Consider the following 20688-nt stretch of genomic DNA (forward strand, 5'->3'; position numbering starts at 1 on the left):
GATCCTGCTTCCATGACAACATCGCCACCATTCAGGACTTTGCTATCAAAGACACACCCTCCACAATGATCGCTTTCCAAGCAACATCCCCCGAAACTGCAAACATCTTAAATAAACCACACCGCATACACCACAATCCCCGCCGCGACCCAATACCCACTCATCTCCGCCAAATTCTGCCTGTAGCTTCCCGCCGCACTGTCGACCGTTGTTCCATTCGGTAGCGTACCGTTGATCACGAGCGTCTGCTCGCCGTCCACATTCGCCACGCGCGAGATCGAGTTGTTGTTGGCCACGGCGGTAAGATAATCGAAGTTGTTATTCTGATTGCACCCACACTCCTGGTAGCGGCCGCACAGGCACTCCACCGGTCGGCTCTCGTTCCTGCCGCTGGTCCGGTTGTGGTAGTCGTATTCTCCATCGTAGTTGTAGCGGTATGCGCCGTAGAGCCAGATGCCAGGGAAGAACGCTAGAGCGCCTGCGCCGAGGAAGACGGGTGCGACACCGCCTGGTGATCGGCCGCCGGCTCGGTAGGGCACTCGCGCACCGCCGCCATAGTAGTTGCCAGATGGGTAGGAGCGAGGTTGGGGTCCTGAGCCGCCGCTGGTGCGTCCACCGGTGTTGGAGTTGCCGCGTGTTGATGGTGGACGGCCGCCACTTGAGCCTCCGCTGCTTCGGCCGCCGCCTGAGGAAAACCCGCCACCCCCGCGACCACCCCCACCGCCTCTACGTTTCCAAAGGTCTGAGAACTTCTCGCCGCTTGCGTCGAAGGCGTCCGGGAGCGCGAAGGCGTGGATGGATGTGACCAGGGTCAGGAGGAGGAAGATAGCTTGTGACGCCCTCATAATGGTGGATTCCTAGGTGTTGGCCAGAAGTGTTTGATGTTGCCGTGGGTTTCCTGCTGCTCAGAGGTCTCAAGGGAGTGTATGTAGGTCAATATCAGGCGACCGGCTATTTTGCTCCGTATGAGTGATGTTGTCGTTGATTGCCTTAGAAACTTGAAAGATGCAGAAAGCGCCACCAGCGTCCTTATAATGATCTCATTTACTTCGCCTCCGCCAAGTGCTGTGCAGTGCCTTAGCCTTCGATGCAGCCAACAAGCATTGATTGTTTGGCGATCTGGAGGCTGAGCCGGCAACGACCAGTGAATCGTGCCGTTCGATTGATCGTAATAGGTATAGCTCGGTGGATCAAGCGGGCGCAATCTCGTCATCAGCTCGAGAATGTGGCTCCAGCGACGATCACGTGCAACTCATCCGTGGGGAAGCTTAACCCTATCTTCACCACGTCTCTTCTCCGCAAGAACCAGTCGAGCATGCCTACGTACATGTGGAATGCGAATTACGGTGTCGCCGGTGTCACAGGCATACATTCTACAGAAGGAGTTTGATATGGCCCTCTGAGGCTGTGCACATATCATTCTCACCACGACCATTCCATCTCAACTCCTTGCCATGGGTGATTAAGCTGGAGGACCAACCACTGGTTCATAGGAACGTGTACCGGTGCTTGACCTGATACTGGCAGCAAAGCCCAGTCCATCCATGATTCGGCGTTGGGATGGCTGTGCCTCATCAGCAGGCACTACAGCCTCACTGATACGGTGGTACCGTCCAAGACGAACTGAACGATCAAATATCCACCTCACCGTTTTGTTCCCACCGCCGGACCCAATACGCACACCCGTAGGCCTCCCAGAACTTCTGTGTTAGATCCTTGTCACTCAAATTCCCCGCCTCGCCATTCTTGACAGCTGCAAGAGCTGCCTGCGCTCGACTGACATAATGGTCGGCAAATTCGTTGCCCTCGAATCGTCCAGCAGTCTGTACCACCCATTGGTACACGATCTTCAAGGCCCACAGCATATCAGTCCGCCTCAGCTTCAGCCAGTACAGCATCTCCAACCGTGGCTTGTTCTTATCGTGTTTCATAATCTGTTCAACGATTTCTGCGGCTGGCCAGCCCTGGCCTGCGACAATGCCAAACTCGCTCATGGCCCACTCAGCCCAAAGACCTCGAGGATCTCTCGCGGCTCGACTCTCATCTTTGAGTGCCTTCCGATGTTGTTCTGTCATGTCGTACGACTTCTCGCCGTCGTTGTAGCGGCCTCTTACTCTGCTTCTGACCGCCTCTGTAGGGTTGCTCGCTTTGATGTTGGACATCGCGCTGGTTTGGTGAAGAGGTAGGAGAGCTTAGAGGGTTTCGCGGCTCAGGCGCAATGCTACGCAAGGAGGTCAGTGAATAGTTGGTATTGATGAGGCCTTCATTCACCAATGGCTGCGTTTGGCAACATCCTGCAGCTGTTTCAAGAAGATGTCTGTCCTCCCTGCACTCTCACTGAATCTAAGCATCAGCATGTCTTTCAATTTCATACGAAACCCGAGCTTCTCATTCACTGAGAGCATGTTCGCCATGTCCTCGGTCGTCTACCAGCTTCCACATATCTCTGTCCATAGTGCATGCCACGTGGAGGCGTTGCCGACTTCCGAGGATGGCTTATGGAAGCCAGGGCAGTTCTCGGAGTCCTGCATGCAGCGTGGTTTTTTCGATTGCGCGCAGTGGAAGGGTCAGTGACATTTTTACACCGGGAAGGGAGGCGAGAGCACACATCTGGGCGCCGGACCTAGAAACAGGCAAGAGCGACATCGATGCGGCGTAGATGATCACGTTCCTACCTTTTCAGAATTCTACGCCGCATCGATGTCGATATCCATCGTCGCCTCCATGGATGCCACGGCGTCTCTGCAAGTAGGTGAATGGCCCAATGAGATAATCCCAATAAGCATCTTCCCGTTGCACTGGCGCACCGCCCACTCGAGCTTAGCTACAGGTAGCTGTTGCCTTGTCTCTTGACGGGAAGAGCGAGGGCAGAGGAAGTAGAGCAATGCCCACATCTCATTCAGAAACATACTTCGATCTCCTCTAACGTCGAGTGTTCTTCCTCCATCCTCGCATCTACTCAAGAATCGCAACCAACATCTGAATCTTCCCCTCAACCAACGTAGCAACATCCTGCCCTTTCACCTTCGGCTCCTCGCCTGGTGGACCATAGCCCCACGCCTGCCTCACGACCTGCATACCGCCATCCGGTCCCTTCTCTGGTAGGAGCTGCGCATCGCCTGCATCAACAATCAGCACACCACAATCTATCAGAGTCATGGGGAAAAGCAAACGCATACCAATCTCAACAAACACCCACCCCTTGAACTTCTCCACAAGCGAAGTGATGCATTGATCAATCTCATCGTGCCCGCGCCAGATGCGTTCGGGGTCGACGAAGACGGCATCTTCAGAATTCGCCCATAGTTGCTCGATGGCTGCACGACGTTTCGTGGCGTCGGCTTCTTCGAAGATGAGGTGGAGGTTGTCCTGGATCGCCGCGACGGCCGGGTTGGAGTCGGTGGACATTATAGCTATGTTACCTTGTCCGTTGAAATGGTGAGAGCGTATCTTCGATGAGCGACGTTTCGACGAGTCGGCTCACCTATTGTATGGTTGTGAGGTGTGACCTAATGTCTTAGCGATCTTGAACGTACAGTCAGCATCGAACAGTCAGCGCCCAGCTTTCGATAAACTGGTGCAGTGGTGGCTTGGGAAAGCAGCTTAAATGCCAAAATGAGAATTTTTGGATTGGGAGGATATCATCAGCCGTATAGCAAGAGTTCTGCCTCTCTAAACAGCTACGCTTCATCATGAAAACACGCAGAGCCAGTCATAGCACCATTCAGTCGTCGCAAGTCATCACTTCATGCCATGCTCACCCTAGTAGCGTCGCTCGCCACTGTAGCCATCGTCATCGCCATGTCCGCTCTGCCCGTAACCTGTTCCACCGTACCTGTCGTCTCCTTGATCGTATCCGCCTTCTCCGCGATACTCGTTCGAGTCAACACCACACTGAGACTGCTGCTGCTCGCTGTAAGCACCGTAAGATTGCTGCTCGCCGTATGATGGCTGTTGGGTGTAAGTCTGCTGATCGTTCCATGACTGCTGTTCGTAGTCTCGATAGGCATATTGTTGGCCGTATTGCTCCGGTGCATTGTACGAAGCCTGCTCGTACGGACGTTGCTCGCCGTACGACTGCTCTCCATAAGTCGTCCGGGTGTCGAAGGACGGCTGCTCATCCGGTGGCTGTTGGAACGCTGTTTGTCGATGCGGGTCTTCCTGACCGTAGCTCGACCCTCCGTGCTCAGCGCCAACCTCGTATTCCGGCCGTTGCTCAGTGGCCTGCACTCGGTTATCGGGTGCCTCAAACTCGTTATACTCAATGTCTGTCGACTCACCTCGATGCCCTCTTCCACCTCCCCCTCCTCCACCGCCACGATGCCCGCCTCGTCCACCATGACCTCCACCTCCTCCACCTCCCCCAAGCATGTCCCCGAGAAAGCCGCCGAATCCGCCGTCGTTCCGCCCACCACCGCTTCCGGGACGACTACCCCTACCTCCTCTCCCACCTCCTCCACTACCCCTACGCTCGTGCCTTGGGCTTCCACCCCCACTGCTGCCATGACTGCGCCTTCTTCCACCACCGCGCCTTTCGTCCGAATCGGAATCCTCGCGCTGCTTCCGCATCCTCTTCTCCTCCTTCTTCCGCATCTTCTTCTGCTTCTTCTCAAAGTCGTCATCGCTGTCGTCGTCGCTGTCGTCGGAATCAGAGTCATCCTTCTTCTTCTTTCCGTGCCTCCTTTCTTCATGCGACTCCTGCTGACCATAGGCCGAGACTCGCTGCTCCTGTACCTCGCTATCCCAGGTGCCGCCTGGACGCTCATAGCGGCGCTCGGTACACTGAGCATAGCCACCGCCTGGGGTGGGACGCACATCGGTCGTCTGCTGGAAGCCGTAGCCCGTCTGGCCATGTCGGCCGTCCTGTTCGTAGCGTGAGTACTGGTCTTGATAGCCACCATCTTGACGTTGCGTGTGGCGCATTTCTGCCTGGCCATAGCGATCCTGCTGATGCGGGCCGCCGTGTTGATGACCAGCTTCGAACACCTTGTCGGTCCTCGACCCATCGCGGTTCTGGTGAGACTGGCTGTATTGCTGCTTGTCGGCGCCATCGAAGCCTCCGCCGAGCATGTTGCCTGCGAGGCCGCCTACGATTCCACCCAAGGCACCGCCTCCGACAGCATTACTCGCCATGTTGCTGATTGAGCTGCTCCCATGACTGCCGCCACTGCCGCTGGATCCTCCCATCACCGAGCTCAGACCGCCCATGAGAGCTCCAACTGGAAGACCTCCGATTGCGCCAGAGCTTGAGCTGGTGGCGAAAGAAGGCATGCCAATGGGCTTGCCGCATCCATGGCCAGTGTCGTGAACGCCCTCTTTGTGGTTGCGACCGGATTGAACACCCTCGCGGCTGAGCTGACCACGAAGCTGGTTACGCTCGCGATCGTCGAGCTCACCCCACCATTTCTCCACAACACCAAACATCGCGGAGCGTCCATCTCTCGCTCCATCTTCTCCGTAATCGCGCAGGGCCGGATGATGGAAGACGCCATTGATGATACGGTCACAGGTCCGGTCGATGTCGATGCTCTCGTCATCCCAGCATGCAACAATCTGGGGGATCACCCATGCCACTGTAGCTGAAGCGATCTTGCCGCATGGCTCGTTGAGTACGTTGCTGAAGTGGTCCTTTGATAGCATGCTGTGAGTTGGATCGGTGCAGGAGTCGTCGTGAAACACAATCAATTGCTTCTCTTGACTCGACTGGATCACCTCGCTTGAGCCGGTCTGCAGCTCAGTCTTGACTTGGTTGACGATGGGCAGAACATAGGGCGCAATCAACGAGAAGACGAAGACGTTGACCTGTTCCTGAAGCTGCTCCAGCAAGTCCGGCAGGATTGGGATCTTCTCCATGGCCTCTGAGATGTGCTTGACCAGGTTGTCGTGGAACTCCAGAATCGGATAGATCTGCCTCGCAAGCATGTCAACCTGGCGAGTGAACGCTTCAGGTTGCTTCGGCGAGATGTGCATATTCTCCATCTGCGCAGAGGCGGCATTGGCCTGCAGCTGGTCCGCTTTCCCGGCGTGGTCTTCATCGCCGAGGATGCCAGATGGTAGCTTGTTCAAAAGCTCCTTCAGCATACTAGTGTCCTGGCGCCTTGACTGCTTGACAGTGCCTTCGAGCTCTTGGATTTCAGATTGTGTGGCCTTGTCGCTGAGCTCGCCCATGACCGAGTGAAGGAAGTCAACGCCTCCGAATGTGCCAGTGACGATTGGGAAGACTGGTTGACGAGCACCCCGGAGCTGCATCTGCGTACGACGGCCGACGTGTGGGAAGACATTGCGCTCTCCCATTTCGATCAATGCCAGTTCGCAGTAGTTGCTGTGGGCCGCGTAGTCTTCAAGACAGTGAGATGCCGTGCCCAACAGTCGAAGAGCCTCGAAGAAGTCCTTCTCATTCTCATTCTGTCCGTAGCGGCGACCGAGCTTGATGCATCGCGTGAAGAGGTCTCTTACCATTCCAGCAGAGGTGGTGATGCCAATGTCTTCCGTAGCAATGTAATGTTTCAGACCGGTCCTCTCGTCGATGCTGAGCTCGCGCCTCTCGTCGATGGGGCCACGTAGACGCCTGTCGTACTGCCTCGCATCGATGTTGTCTGCGTAATCTTTCGGGTTGTCGATGTGCTCTTCAGGCCGATAGCAGCCCAGCCTGTCCCTTGTGACCTCGAACTCACCTGTGCCATAGCCGAAGCTCATAAACCCAAGGACCCATAATAGCAGGCGAATGGCTTCGGCAGAGACGTACTTGACCGTGCCAACGTCGACTGCCTGGCTGTAGTCTCTCAACCAGTTGCCGAAGTAGACACGCTTGACGTCCATCTTCGAGAACTTGCCATGTCTCCATGCTCGTGCCGTCAGCAGAGTGAGCAAGGTGTCTTCAATGTCTCCATGACGCCAGTTGACGCCCTCGATCTTCGCTACTGAGCCAATGTTGCCTGCACCAAAGGCGTGAGCGGGGCGGGTGAGGAGGATGACTGCAACGAGCAGCAGGAGTAGGAGTGATGGCGAGGTGTTTAACGCCATGGTGGGTGGTTGTGGTTGTCACTGGGAGCAGTGACGTGAGGAAAGTGTGGTAGAGTTTGGAATTGTTGTTTGCGAAGAGCTCGAAGATGTCTGGTGTTGTCTTCTGCCTTGCCAAGGAACTTTTCGTCACGCTGTGTTTCATGTGAAAGTGGGGGCAGTAGTTGGAATGTGCGATGAGAAAGGACTTTATGGTGGATGTTGATTTCGATAGCAGTTGCATTCACAAGCAGTTCATCTTAGCGTGAGGTTGTTCTCCGATAATCAAGGCCATTTGACAAGTACAGCAAAACGACGAAAGGTACAAGCCCCTACATCAGCTGCAGGAACAAAACCCACCAAGATCTTCCGACAAGACCCTGCATCAGAGCAGAACATAGCAGCGTCATGTCATGAAGAGTAAATAGACCAATCCGACCGCTCCATCCTTACAAGAGTATACAGAGTAAACAACCCTATATATCTCGACTCTCGCACGCGGCCAGCAGACTGGCAGCGAATCCGCTGATAGTCGTACCACAGTCGTCATTGCCAGGCGTTGGAACCACATCGTCGCCACGCTGCGTAGATGTGTTGTCCCGATCTGCCCGGTTTATCTCCTGAGAGCGACGTTGCATGCGCAGAAGAAACAGCACGGTGCATTGAAGCTGTAGACCGTTGATTTGCAGTGAGAAAAGCTGGACAATTAGGTGCTCGATGGCATCCTCTTCCAACGGTGCATAATCCCTGCCGTCAAGCACTGCATGTACTCAATGATACAGCGCACTTCTTCCATTTGTACGAAGAAGTCGGCGAGGAATCTCTCTAAACGAAAGCGATCGCCACCGGCTTGGACTCTTCCTTTTTCCTCCTTGATGAGGTGGTCGAGATAAGCCAACTTTGGATCACTGTACGATCCGATGGTGACACGCATGAGGTACGCACTGAAGATGGATGCAGCTTGGTGGCAGAAGTGCCGCTCCATTTCGACATCTGCGATCCTTTTTTCAAGCTGCTTGTTGGTTGTGCGGAGGATGTCTGCGGTTTGGGCGTTCTCTTGGATGCGCCGAGCCGACATCACATCGAGTGCTGCTCTGTGCTTGTCTTGCCCTGCATCTGACAGATGAGAAACCCATTCTGTCTCCGATCCGACGGTGGGAAATCCTTCAAGCGGCGTGACTTCGTAAGCACCCTGGACTACCATATAGTTGGCGTTGAGTGTCGTGGCCCTGGTTATTTCTTGTCTCGACTCGGCCAGTTGGTCGCTGAGAATCTTGATAGTACTGTGCATCCGATGGATCGTATTGACCCTGGGGTTCAGCAGATGTCAATTGAGTTGTTCAGCAACGTCTTAACCATGCTCAACAAGCAACAAGATTTCTGTGCCGGCTTGAACATACCATGGGTTGGATGAGGAGTTTTACGACCTCCGTGGTTGAGACCGTGTTCAATAGTGCTGATCCGGGGCGTGTTTGCCTCCCCCTTTCTGAAGTCTGCGTGCGCCGGATAACATTTTGTGGAGCATGGATGGAGTCAAGCAGGGGGTCTATGAGATGGTCAGTCAAGCAACTCTGTGAATTCACTGAGTGAATGGGCCCAAGCATACTTCTTCGAGGGGTTGTCATTGTGAGCTATTGTGTCTCTAAACGTGCGTTGTATGATCTTAGAAGGTAAAGAAAGGTGGAATGCAGAATGATGAAGGCGATAGGTTATGATATTGCAAGGAGATGAGATGAGTAGTGTTGGTATAGAAAATTGCTGTCTTAGCCTTACTCTCTACATGTATGCCATGAGACCATCGAGATTGTACTAAGTCAATGTTCGACGCACTGCTGTCTCGGTCGGGCCATGTTTGACGCCACTCTCGCCGCGACCTCTGTATGGTTGCGGCGAAGCAGCGTTCGCAGATGTCAGGTACATGTGGTCGGTCTGATGAAGTAGCATGTCTTCGAAGGAGTCTCAGCCGTGGGAAGAAGAGCCCGCCCTGCCTTCTCGACGGTGCGCTGGACGTCAAGCAAGATGCTCATTTTCAAAGATCGTGGCAGGAAGATGATGGAATGCGAGAGCGAAGATGGACGTCGAAGTCGCGGTCGATGGAGCAGGAGTGAAGTTCGCGAGCTTCATGTTGTTGAAAGAAGGGTGATTCTTGCCCGATTTTCGCCGCCGCCTTGTCGTGCCCATCAACACATGATCTGGCAACGAGAAAGGCTTCTAGGCGACAAGTGATGTTTTAACAATGAGTTCTGGCATATATGCTATCGTGACTCGTTCTTTACGAGTGTCCAACGGATACCGCATTCACAAGGCGGTAAGAGGCTGAGCACTGAAAGCTCCGCCTTTCGAGTCACACCGGAAGATCGCCAGTCCTCAATAAGGCACCGATGTGCAAAAGACATATATTGGCACTCTCCATCTTGCTAGGCTACCCTCCTCGCAGATCTACACATCTCGCGCAGACTGGCCACTATGGACGACGCCTCCCTTCCCGCGCCGCTACCAGAGGACTTCCTCGCCACACCAGCTCCCAACATCACGGTCGACCGCGTCGACTTTCCCAAAACAACACTCCCCGAATACAAAAACAGCTACGCAGTCATCCTCGACAACGTCCTCAGCCACGAGGAATGCAACACCCTCCTCCGCGCCGCCGAAGCCACGGCGCCAGACAAAGGCTGGGAACGAGCAATGGTGAACGTCGGCATGGGTGAGCAGAAGCTCATTCTCGACGCACGCAACTGCGGACGGATCATCTGGGATTCGCGAGATATGGTCGCCAAAATCTGGAAGCGCATCGAGCATCTGCCCGACGTGCAAGAGATTGCGCGCTTGGAGAACGCTGCTCATATCTTTGGAGTCGGACCGGCGAAGAGAAAGGAGGTGTGGAAGTTCACTCGACCGAATGAGCGCATGCGGTTTCTGAAGTATGTCGGTGGAGAGTACTTCAGAGCCCATTGTGACGGGGTGTACGAAACGCCAGATCGGAAGGAGAGGTCGTACTTCACTATGCACCTCTACCTCAATGACGCGGGAGTCGTCGCGGAGGACGAGCTCGAAGGTATGAGCGAGAAGCAGCGGACGGAAGACGTCCAGACCGTCCTGACAGGTGGAGCCACGACCTTCTTTGCGCATGACATGAGACGCAGAATCGACGTCCAGCCCAAGACCGGACGCATCCTGCTCTTTCAACATCGAGGCCTACTGCATAGCGGCGAAGACGTGGTCTCGGGCGTAAAGTACACCATGCGGACGGATCTGATGTATACCCTCTTCGACGAAACAGCATCTGATCCCCCTCCTCGTCCGCCGCCGGAGAAAGTGACCGAGGGCACCGATGGCGTCTCCGAAGCTCGAGCGTACGGGTACTTGACGAGTAGACATAGTTAAAAGTAGTCAGTAGTATCCTCGCCCAATGCAAGCCTAAAACCACCACTCACCTGCAAAAAAGAACGTTGAAGCACCGCCCTCACCAGAGTAATCGGAATCGAATGATACCGTCCCCCTCCACCACCCACGCTTTCGCGCAAAAGCAGCAGAAGGGTCGAGTACGCCGCGTATTGCACTAAAGTGATCGCACCATGACAGGCGCACACAATCTCCGCACCGGCTCCCATAGCCACACGCACAAACTCATCCCCTTCCAGAAGAAAGAGAAGAGCCGTGCGGCGCTGAAGTTTCTGATGCCGAATGCAACCGTGAGTGTCACGGCAGGCCCTCGCGGGCAGCTTGCCAGAGCTCTGACTCTTGCGAGCAAGAGGTGGCATTGTGGGTGAAGATTACTCCGAATTTCTCATTTGCCGTTTGTGATGAGACAGGCGGTCGATGCACGTGCGTCGACCGTCGTCGGTTTGTGAGCAAAGAAACGCAGCGTTGGTGAGGGCGGTGCTTGAGGGAAAGAAGAGGAAAGCGAGGAGCTCGTGAACTTTTTGGAAGTGACGCAGAGCGGCAGAATCTGGGGCGGTGAGCACTGATGCTTTCTGACTCGGAGCAATTGAGAGTCAATGAGGTGCATGAACAGATCTATACAGGGCAGTATATACTGTAGTCTCCAGCAGAATGCTGGACTTTGCAATGCAATAACGCCATTCCCGCTGATGCCCTGCCCACCGGGTATCTAAAAGCAAACCCCAAACACCGTGCGTCTCATCATATGCAGATGCTTCGCTACATCTCCAATGCATCACCTTCTCTCTGACCTTCTCTCGTGGTGTCGGTCGGCGCAGCATGGCCTTGAATCTCGGAAACGGACAGCTTTCTATCGATTGCCTCGATCGCTCCTTCTCCAGTAGCGTCGACCACTTCTTCCTCCAGCGGTATGGATACCCAGCGATGAATTCCAGATTCCTGCTTCAGGACTTCCTGGTCATTGTCACCAGCGACTTCAATACCAGACCCACGAAGGACCTGCATCATAGCCCGGACGTTGAGATCAAGTATCCGCTCCGGGTCTTCAGCCTTCGCAAATCTCCTAGTAACCCAGGGGAACAAGACACCAAAATCTGACTGATTGAAGTGCTGACTGTGCTCAACATAGAACACATGTGCGCTTTGTCGCTCTGGTGCCGCACGATCTGCGCTCGTCGCAGGTGATGCAGATGGGCTTCGCGATGTCGAACCGTGGGAAGCGTATCCCGAATCTTGACCAGGGGACTGGTCCCGCAGTCTCGTCCAAGCCGGTAGTGGCTTTCCGTTCTCGTTCGCTGGACGGTGTGCCGGAGAGTCTCGCCACGATCGAGAAGGGGCGGCGACAATGTGCTTGTTCACGTTCAAGTTCGCTTTCCAGTTGAAGAAGCCTTCGGATAGGATGGAGAGGACGTTGGATCCTTGCGGGCCACCAGCTGCGTACGAAGGTAGTGGTCGGTCCCAGAGGAAGGCCTGGTCTGGCGATTGAAGCGGCAGCCCCCACATGTCTAGCAGCAGGGTAGGCGACTCGGGCGTGATCTGGTGCAGTATCGCAGCGTCCTTGTCCGGAGAAATGAGCGGCTTTCCGTCTTCCGCCGTGCGTTCGCCTGAGTAGTAGATGGTCTTCACCAGCTGTGCCACCGTAACAGCGCCAAAAGAGTGTCCACACCACGACACCTTTCCAGCTCTCTGGAGGTCCAACTTCCCACCGAACTGCCAAAGTACCTCCACCCTCTCTTTCCGGTCTGCGCCTGTGTTGTAATCCAAATTCTCCACTGCCACTACCTGATCAATCTTCATCAACGCCTCAAACGCTACGCTAATCTCCCACAGCCGGATCCTCAACTGCTTGTCTCTCGCCTCGTAAACCTCCTTTTTTGGCTCATGACTGATCTTGATCGCTTGTATGCACTTCTCCTGCGTGTCCTTCGTCCCTCGCACGTATTGAACCGGACTGCTGCCATCCCGATGATCCAACGCAACCACAATCGTCCCGTTGCTCGCCATATCCCCACAAACATAGCTGTACGAGTTCCTGCTCCCTGCCAAACCGTGGCTGAACACCGTGACCGGCCACCGACCATTGCTGGTGGGTGCATCGAGCAGTTTCGCGTTCCGATGTGCTCGCAGCTTGATGTAGTAGAATTGCTGGGGCAGGTAGCTCAACGCACTCGCCGTCCGATCTTTGAGTCCGAGGAATTTCATCAGCGCTGCTATCGTGAGGCGCTGGGGTTGCGGAACCCATCGTACGGGTCTGTTGTGTTCGTGGCTCTTGGGTGCGACGCAGGGATAGAAGATGCGGAAGGCTATCGTGGATTGGGCGTCCTCGGGGACTTCGCAGGGAGAGGGGAGGTCGGAGGCGGGTATTTCGACGTCGATGGTGCCGACTGGATAGGGACCGTGGTATGGCGGGAAAGAGTTGATCGGGTTGAGGCTAGAAAGCCAGGAAAAAGCCATTATGATCGTCGCTCTTTGCTTCTTCGATGGAAGTCGTCTAGTGGTCTTGAATGCGCCTCTCTATGCCGTTCTCGTACAACCTCAAGGCTTCCTGCTCTTCTCCTGACACACGCCTCTGCGTTGCAAGCACAGCGCGCCACGATCCTACAAACCAAGCGGACCGTCCAAGAGAAGGAGAGAGAAGAAGTAGAGATATGAACAGAAAGGCGGCACCAACAATACCTTCGTAGGAAAAGATGTCCGAGAAGAGGGAACTTGCTGTCGCGTGCTCAGGTACTTTAGAAAAAGGATCTTCGAAGGAAGAGAAAAAGGAACAGGAATGAAGGCACACGAGCAACTTCTGCAACAGACTTCGTTCCATCGGTGATCGCCGGCTGGTGACGTTTGGCTGGCCAAGGAAGGCGCTATGGCTCGATTGGGAAGGAAGGTGGCGCCGCGGGATGGTGGGAGTTGCATGTGACTGTACTCGAAAGGTTGAAGGATTTGGCGCGATAGAATATTATGAGCAGTGTCAGCACCTCATAGAACGAAATCAGAAGACGGAGAAGATGTCGAGAAGTCCAAAGGCTTCTTCTACTCAGCAGCTAGACTATCATCCGTACAGCAGTCACATGCAATCCCTTTCCCATGGTATCATCGAACAGTGGTGTGCCAACCATTCCAGAACGCCCACAAAGCACCTCGCTCAGAACAAACAACAGTCACATGCAAACATTCCGTCAGCCATCCCCTCAATCCAACTCAATAACCTCAATCTCCTTCCCGTTCTTCTTCCCCGCACCCACCAAATCCTCCCTCTCCATACTCTCACTCCTCACCCCCGTCTTCACCTCCGCCTTCACCTTCCAACTCCCATCCGCCTCCACCACAATCGCCCTCGCATCCAACTTCCCCTGCCTCGTCAGCTCCTGCACCACTTCCTCCAGAAACCCATCCTTCACCAGCGTGTGCGGCCTCACGTCCTTACGGCAGATCGGACAGCGCCAGCAGTCCACCACAGTCGGTTGATCGGGCGCCTTGCGCTGGCGAGTCGAGAGGAAGGCTTCCAGGTCGAAGCAGTCGCGGTGTAAGCACCCAGATCCGCGGACGGGAGTCGTGACCATGCGGTTGGCGCTGAAGGGCTCGAAGATGGGGATGACCATGCTGCTGGAGGTGATGGCGAAGTCGTCGTCCATGTCCACGTCCGAGCCAGGTGAGAGAGATTGCTTGATCGCCGCAAGCGAGTCCGCAGCCGAGATGCTTCTGGATTCGAGACCAGCGATGATGTCGTCGTGGGACATGATGCCCACGATCTCGATGGACAGAGCGTAGTTGAAAGAATGGGTGTCGGTGCTGGTACGAGCAAGCGCAATCTTCAGTTCGTTTTCGCCTTCATACACACGGTCTGTAAGATCCGCAGGAGCGTGGCGGCCGTGATGCAACTTCCTACGCGATTCGACCATCTTTTCGTTGAAGTCGATGTACAAGTTGTCCGGCCAGAAGGTTTCTGCCTCGATGGACGACTGGTCGTCAGGGAAATCGTTTGGTGGTACGGCCACGCAGCGCAGACGGTACTGTTGTGAGGTTCTGTCGAGGGAGTAGTTGGGAGGCTCTCCAGCGATATTGGATGGTACAGCAGCTGGGGTCCTCTCAACATCCTCCGGTGTCGCCTCAAAGGTGATGCGGCTGACAGGAAGGTCCGGGTTGATCTTCGTTGGTGGGACAGCATAGGCGGTGACATAGCGGTAAAGATTGCAGCCTGCAAAAGGATGGAGAGGCTTGAGCGTAGGACTCCTGAGGTGAGCTTGATGAAGGCCGCTACGAGTGGTGTCCGGCTCGGTTGGCTGAGCACGGGGCGGGTCTCGCTCGTGTGGGAACAGGTAGACTCGCGGATTAGGAGGTTGCAGTTGAGGCGGGTACTCGATAGTCCATGGATGGACAGCGGCCGAGTTGGATGCCAGGGTCATGCTAGGCTGCGCCGGAGTGGTGTTCCTTTGCGCAGCCCGCTGGTTCGTGGTTGGCATGCCAGCAGCCCTCGTGTTTGCCGCGTTGTGTGGGTGCATTGACTGCGTAGGTGACGGTCGCGAGTCCATTGCATGGCTTGCGCTTTGTACGGAAGGGAGCTGCGGTGGTCTTCCGCTGCCGTCTAGCTGCTCAACGATAGTGGACAGCGAGGGCGTAGCCTGGAATGTTGCGACAGCTTGAGGTGGACAGACAAACTTTGGTGCTTTGCTGCGCTGGGACGGGGCCAGCTGAGCTTGGTATGCAGTAAACTGCGCCATGCTCTTAACGTGGCCGTTCCAGGCGAAGAATGTTTGTCTCATCGCATTGATGGCTGCGTCCATCTCCTGACGGTTGCGACGAGCGTTGGCGAAGAAGAAAGCCTGGTTGTGGTAGTGGAGCTTTTCCAACTCCCCGATCCCATTGTTCAGATCGACACCAGGCTGAGGCTCCCAGATCATCCGTGTGATTGCTCGGAAGATGGTACTCTGCATGACGCAACTAGCTGAACCAAGCGCATCGTACATCTCCTCCACAAGCGGTGGTGCCAGACGGTCTTTGCAGTCCTGCGCCAACTGACCAAACCTATGCGGCAGTCCTTTCACAAACTCGACAACCTCGCACAGTTGCCGCTGATACCGAACGCTGTCAGGGGACGCATATAGGCCGACCAGCGACATGGGGAACCGTCCGAGGAACGCAAGGACGTGTTGAGAAACAGCGCTGTTGTTGGAAAGTAGCGTATCAAGGAATCTCCAGGTGTGGTAGACGACTTCGTTCGCGGGCTGAGGCAGGCATTTGGCATCGTCCGCGAGAACTACAATCTGGCTCAAGGTGATGTAGAACCAGTCGGTGCCCTCGACGGCGTTGCTCAAAAGTATGAGCCTTCCTTGGTCGATGTCGCTGAGTGTCTGCCCATGGTCGTGGCACTCCTGCCTGAACTGCGCAAGATTGAAGCGCATGTTGACATGCTTTAGTTCCTTGCAGTGGGCCACGAATTCCGGTAGAGTAGGATGCGTCCGGCTCCGGCTCTGTGGGTTCACATTCGGTGGCGTCTGGGTGGCTGGCCTGGGCTGGATATTGGTCTGTGATGGGAGGCGTTGGTGCTGAGGCACTGGGCCCGCCTTGCGGGGAGGGTTTCCGTTCATGGTATGTAGAAAGTCTGGTGGTGGATGACCAGGCTTGCGAGGCCGTCCAGGCCCTCTCCTCTGAGGCGGCGGTGCCGCGTGTGATGAGCCTGCAGTCTGCAAGAAGGTGTCAGCATTAGCAAATGCCGGCGAACGTATATTCCTCTCGGTCAAGGCTGGCGATGGCAACCCTGGCTGCTGCCATGCTGTTGTTGCTGTCACGTCGAAGGATGTTCGCATAGCGCGATTTTGAGCTGGCGGGGGCTCGTGCGTCGCGCTTGCCGTGGTGGCGGGCGTGCCATAGTCAACCAAGAAGGAAGGAGCGACTGTCGTAGGGTTCTCGGAGACGGTAAAGTCGAACAGGCCGGCCATAAGTTCGTTGTCGGTATTTGTCGACGTCGAAGACGCCTGTTGCCCTGTCTGTAGTCCATCCATATTGCCCTTTTCGCGGGGAGTTGTCGCCATACCGGAGGGAGTCTCTTGTGCATTCGATATCGACCTTTCCTGGACCTGCTCGTGGGGTGGCCGATGAAGACTTGGTCCGCCCCACTGCAACGACATGTTCTGGTCTTGCAACATCCATCTATTCTGCCTGGCCCCCGCAAAGAGCTGCGCCGTCGAGTTGGCTTGTGCAATATCATCCGCTGTGGTAGGCGTATTCGTAGTCTTTCTCTTCTTCGGAGTATGTCCTGTGCCAGGCATCGTCGCGATACCGCCCATGCGAGTAGAACAATGTATCCTTGGGCTCGCTCATGGGTCGCGACGATCGTCTCTTATATCGCAGCCTTGCATGAGACATTCATGGGCAGCGTTTAAAGGCACGCGCATTCGCTGGACTGCCACGGGATAGCTTGATCCCATGAAGACGGACTGGAGGCACGGGATGGAGGCGTTTTCTTCATGGTAGTCATGAACCACGGCGACAACGACAACGAGCACATGCGCTGGACGTCCATCGAACCTGGAGGTCAAACGTGGGACGAGGTGCAGTAGTAGCTTCCGACAAATGACGGTCGACAGCGACGCTTGGACGCTCTCGCCTGAGGTTTGGAGATACGATCGACAGGCATGGAAGACAAGCTTTCCATCGTTCGACTGCTCGATGGATCGTAATAACGCGGCTTCTCGTTAATCAAACAAACAGCCATTGCTACAACAGAAGACACGATTGTAACACGAGGGGAGAGTGCCACGTTCTCCGGAAACCTAGATTGAAGCGAGAAGCGACCCGGAAGTGTGGTTGGACAAGCATCTTTTTCTGGAAGCCCAGCCTTCAAAATCGGGCTCAGGATGGCTTCGGAAGCAAGTGCACTTAAGATTCCGCTCCGGCCGTGTTGAGATCATCATCATTTCAGGACTCTCGCTCAGAAACATCCTCAATGTCTTCCATCAGTGCCACGTGATATCCAATCCATCCTTCTCGCCCAGCAACAACGGGCGTGCAGCAAAGTTGACTTGTACAATTAGCCTTCAGCCAATTAAGCCGCCGATCGCCACGTCACGAGCATCCTGCAACTTTCTGTCCAGCGCGACCCCATCTCCCACCGCTGTGATACCCCCCCCTTCCCGCACGCGCCAAAACGACACAGGTATCTATGAAGTCGCGAACCCGTGACGTCCGCGCCGACAGCGTGTCCCGCCCGCAATCCTTACCCTTCCGCCGCTCCGGATTGGATACCACTTGAGAGCGCAGAGCGAAGATGGCCGCGAGGGCCGGAGCCGTCAAGGAGCATGTCCCTGCCGGGTCGCTGCTGCTGGCAGTTCACGATTTCGTGGCTAGGAGCACGGATGAGTTGAGCTTGGCCAAGGGCGACAGGATCGAGCTGGTGGAGCGGGACGATGATTTTGGCGACGGATGGTTTCTAGGACGGCATATGGCGAATGGGAAGACAGGACTGTTTCCTGAGGGTAAGCAAGAATGCCATATGTGTAGGTTGGTCGGTGGGATGCTGATGATGTGTAGTGTATACGACTCCGGCGCCGAAGGGAATGGCTGCGAATGCGCCGCAGCGACGGAGAAGCGACGGACCGCCGAAGACACCACAAGACGGCAATGCGACGGGGATGACCGGGTCTCTACAGCATTTGCCAACGACGAATGCACAGCGACCGGCGAGTGCGTCAAGCTCTCAGCCGAACGCGGCATCTCCAATGGCCCTCCGGACATCCACTTCGTCCTTGGGAACTCCAACGATGAAGAATCTCAATTCGATGAGTGTCGACTCGCCAGTCATGAACGAGACTCTATCGGTAATAGACGAACACATGAACGACATGAATGTGCCTCGAATGCCGTTCACGAACGGCGCGAGCAGCAACACTGGCAGTACCTCGGCAGCTCCTCAGCCTTTGGCTCGTTTCTCGTACATTGCTGGACATGAGACGGATGAAGAGGAGCATGAGACGCACACCGAAGAGGAAGTGATGGCGTGGTCGCCTGGGAGAGTGGCCGAGTATCTCGAGGATCATGGAGTGGAGAGGGCGCATTGTGAAGTCTTCAAGGAGCAAGAGATCAGTGGCGAGGTGCTACTTGCGATGGAGCAGAGCAGCATCTTCTTGAAAGAATTTGATCTGGGTCCAGTTGGACGGAGACTGAAGACGTGGCACAAGGTCAGAGCCCTGCAAGATGAGGTGCGGATTGGCGGCCCTGCAAAAGTGGCTAGAAGCAATTCCGAGTACTCGAACGTCGGCGACGAAACTAGCAACGACACGACTAGAAATCGTGCCTCAACTATGGGATCGATCCTTCCGCGTGCGCTGGACCCGGCCGCTCGGCAGAGCATCGCTGCTCCTCAGCGAAGCAGCACCCTGCAGTCAATGTCTTCAAATTCAGGCGGCACTCAGGCGCCGAACCGCACCGATGGAATGTCACCTCTGCAGAGCATGACCTCATTCTCGCGACCCGAGAACACCTATCGACCGTCCGCACAGATCATTAGAGAGATGCAACATTCACGACGACACTCCAGCATCGACTCGACGAGCGCTTCCGTGGATGGTGGAACGCGACACCGGAAACAGCCTTCACTGGATACAAAGTGGCAACTCGGTCAGCCACAAACCAACGGCACTTCAGCCGGCCATTCACACACACTGAGCGCAGATACAGCAGCACCAAAACGGCAGTCAAGCTTCTTGACAACCACACCTGACGATCTCGATCGTGGGTACTTCTCATCAACCGATGCTGATTCCAGATCTGGCAAGAAGAACGTGCTCACAAAAAGGAATCCACCCGCCGCCCCTTCCACGCACTCAAGACAAAGCAGCTCTGCTACTCAATCGAAACGGCGGAGTCTAAACATTCGTTCTGGCTCGATGGGTGCCAGCAGTCCTGCGACTGGAAGCTTCTACGGCTCAACGTCAGGTGTTTTCGGAGGGTTAAGCTCCGTTGGCAACACGTACGACAGCATGCGATCTGTGACAGCACCTACCCCACAGGCGAAGCAGACACGGACTGCACAAGAAGCTCTAAGCCCTGTTGTGACGAAGTTGGATTACGGCGATCAGTCGCTGGACAGCTCGATGAGCCAAGCGATGCGCAACGATTCAGCCAACAAGAGTTCCAGCAGTCCCTCCAGTAACAAGTTTGCGTTCTTTTCGAGCAACAAGCCAAAGATCACCGGCCTGAGGACGATCAGCGATGCGATCACCAGGAATGAGAAGATAACGGCCTCACCTACCAAAGAGGGTGCGCCTTTCTCTTCGAGGACAGGATCTACCACACCCAGCACCGAGACACAGAGTCTGGAGTTGCAGAAGTCGGAAGCTCAATCACGAACCTCAAACGGCTCAGCAACGAATCTCGTACCGCCACCAGCACGCCAGAAGCGGATGAAGCCCAAGACGAAGAAGTCCACATCAGCCTACACCCGCGGCCTCGAGAAGAAAACACCCGCCGAACAAATGAGCAGTTGCGACTACTCCGGCTGGATGAAGAAGAAGAGCGGCTCACTCATGACGACCTGGAAGCCTCGCCTGTTCATCCTCAAAGGCCGCCGACTGTCTTACTACTACTCCGACACCGACACCGAAGAGAAAGGCCTCATCGACATCTCCTTCCACCGTGTCTTACCCGCGCATAACGAAACTCTCACCGGTCTGCACGCCACCATGACCGGCGTCGCCACTCCCACGAGCCCGAAAGACAGCACCGCATCGACAACGTCGCAGCAAGACCTCAAACACCACCCTCCTCCCGCAGGCGACGAGGGCATCTTCATCTTCAAGCTCGTGCCGCCTAAATCCGGGCTTTCGAAAGGCGTCAACTTCACTCGCCCCACCGTGCACTACTTCGCCGTCAACTCCCGACAAGAAGGCCGGCTGTGGATGGCTGCGCTGATGAAAGCGACCATCGATCGGGACGACGAAGGCATGGTGACGACGACGTACAACCAGAAGACCATCAGTCTAGCGAAAGCGCGGGCGAGGCGAGAAAGGCCTCCTGCGCTGCGGGAAGAGGATGATCTAGACGAGAGCGCGGAGCTGGAAGGTGACGATGAAGCCAGCGGCCGCGGTCTCGGCATCGGCGGGCTGGACGAGAAGAACGATGCGTTACCTGGTGCTGAGGAGGAGAGCTCGTACGCTCCAAGCACGGTTGGGGGTGGGGAGGGCAGCAGCCCGCATTGGAACGAGAAGGAGGTGGTGAGCTAACACTTGCCTGCCTGTTTTGCTTGAAGATGGTGGATTGGACGCATTTGTTTTTCGAAGAAGATTTACAAGGCCA

The 20688-nt window shown here is 55.5% G+C and overlaps 8 protein-coding genes across 8 annotated transcripts; 2 read left to right on the top strand and 6 right to left on the bottom strand.

Annotated features, from left to right (window-relative positions):
• Positions 1-107: 107 nt before the first annotated feature.
• LTR77_004448 (uncharacterized protein) lies at positions 108-845 on the bottom strand (the record flags this gene model as incomplete). Its single annotated transcript, XM_064801702.1, has 1 exon — positions 108-845. One exon carries the CDS (start codon positions 843-845, stop codon positions 108-110), a length of 738 nt encoding a protein of 245 aa, XP_064660332.1.
• Positions 846-1631: 786 nt separating this feature from the next.
• Positions 1632-2162, bottom strand: LTR77_004449 (uncharacterized protein; the record flags this gene model as incomplete). Its single annotated transcript, XM_064801703.1, has 1 exon — positions 1632-2162. One exon carries the CDS (start codon positions 2160-2162, stop codon positions 1632-1634), a length of 531 nt encoding a protein of 176 aa, XP_064660333.1.
• Positions 2163-2955: 793 nt separating this feature from the next.
• Positions 2956-3408, bottom strand: LTR77_004450 (uncharacterized protein; the record flags this gene model as incomplete). The annotated part of the gene is made up of 2 exons (XM_064801704.1): positions 2956-3119; positions 3180-3408. The coding sequence occupies 2 exons, from the start codon at positions 3406-3408 to the stop codon at positions 2956-2958; spliced, it is 393 nt and encodes a 130-aa protein (XP_064660334.1).
• A 354-nt stretch (positions 3409-3762) lies between these two features.
• Positions 3763-7023, bottom strand: LTR77_004451 (uncharacterized protein; the record flags this gene model as incomplete). Its single annotated transcript, XM_064801705.1, has 2 exons — positions 3763-6626; positions 6675-7023. The coding sequence occupies 2 exons, from the start codon at positions 7021-7023 to the stop codon at positions 3763-3765; spliced, it is 3213 nt and encodes a 1070-aa protein (XP_064660335.1).
• A 2442-nt stretch (positions 7024-9465) lies between these two features.
• On the top strand, positions 9466-10383 carry LTR77_004452 (uncharacterized protein; the record flags this gene model as incomplete). Its single annotated transcript, XM_064801706.1, has 1 exon — positions 9466-10383. The coding sequence occupies one exon, from the start codon at positions 9466-9468 to the stop codon at positions 10381-10383; it is 918 nt and encodes a 305-aa protein (XP_064660336.1).
• Positions 10384-11160: 777 nt separating this feature from the next.
• On the bottom strand, positions 11161-12855 carry LTR77_004453 (uncharacterized protein; the record flags this gene model as incomplete). Its single annotated transcript, XM_064801707.1, has 1 exon — positions 11161-12855. The coding sequence occupies one exon, from the start codon at positions 12853-12855 to the stop codon at positions 11161-11163; it is 1695 nt and encodes a 564-aa protein (XP_064660337.1).
• Positions 12856-13586: 731 nt separating this feature from the next.
• Positions 13587-16664, bottom strand: LTR77_004454 (uncharacterized protein; the record flags this gene model as incomplete). Its single annotated transcript, XM_064801708.1, has 1 exon — positions 13587-16664. The coding sequence occupies one exon, from the start codon at positions 16662-16664 to the stop codon at positions 13587-13589; it is 3078 nt and encodes a 1025-aa protein (XP_064660338.1).
• A 998-nt stretch (positions 16665-17662) lies between these two features.
• Positions 17663-20615, top strand: BOI2 (polar growth protein; the record flags this gene model as incomplete). Its single annotated transcript, XM_064801709.1, has 2 exons — positions 17663-17870; positions 17926-20615. 2 exons carry the CDS (start codon positions 17663-17665, stop codon positions 20613-20615), a joined length of 2898 nt encoding a protein of 965 aa, XP_064660339.1.
• Positions 20616-20688: the final 73 nt, after the last annotated feature.

Source organism: Saxophila tyrrhenica (genome assembly GCF_035928015.1).
Source record: "Saxophila tyrrhenica strain CCFEE 5935 chromosome Unknown scaffold_6, whole genome shotgun sequence".
Taxonomy (NCBI): Eukaryota; Fungi; Ascomycota; class Dothideomycetes; order Mycosphaerellales; family Extremaceae; genus Saxophila; species Saxophila tyrrhenica.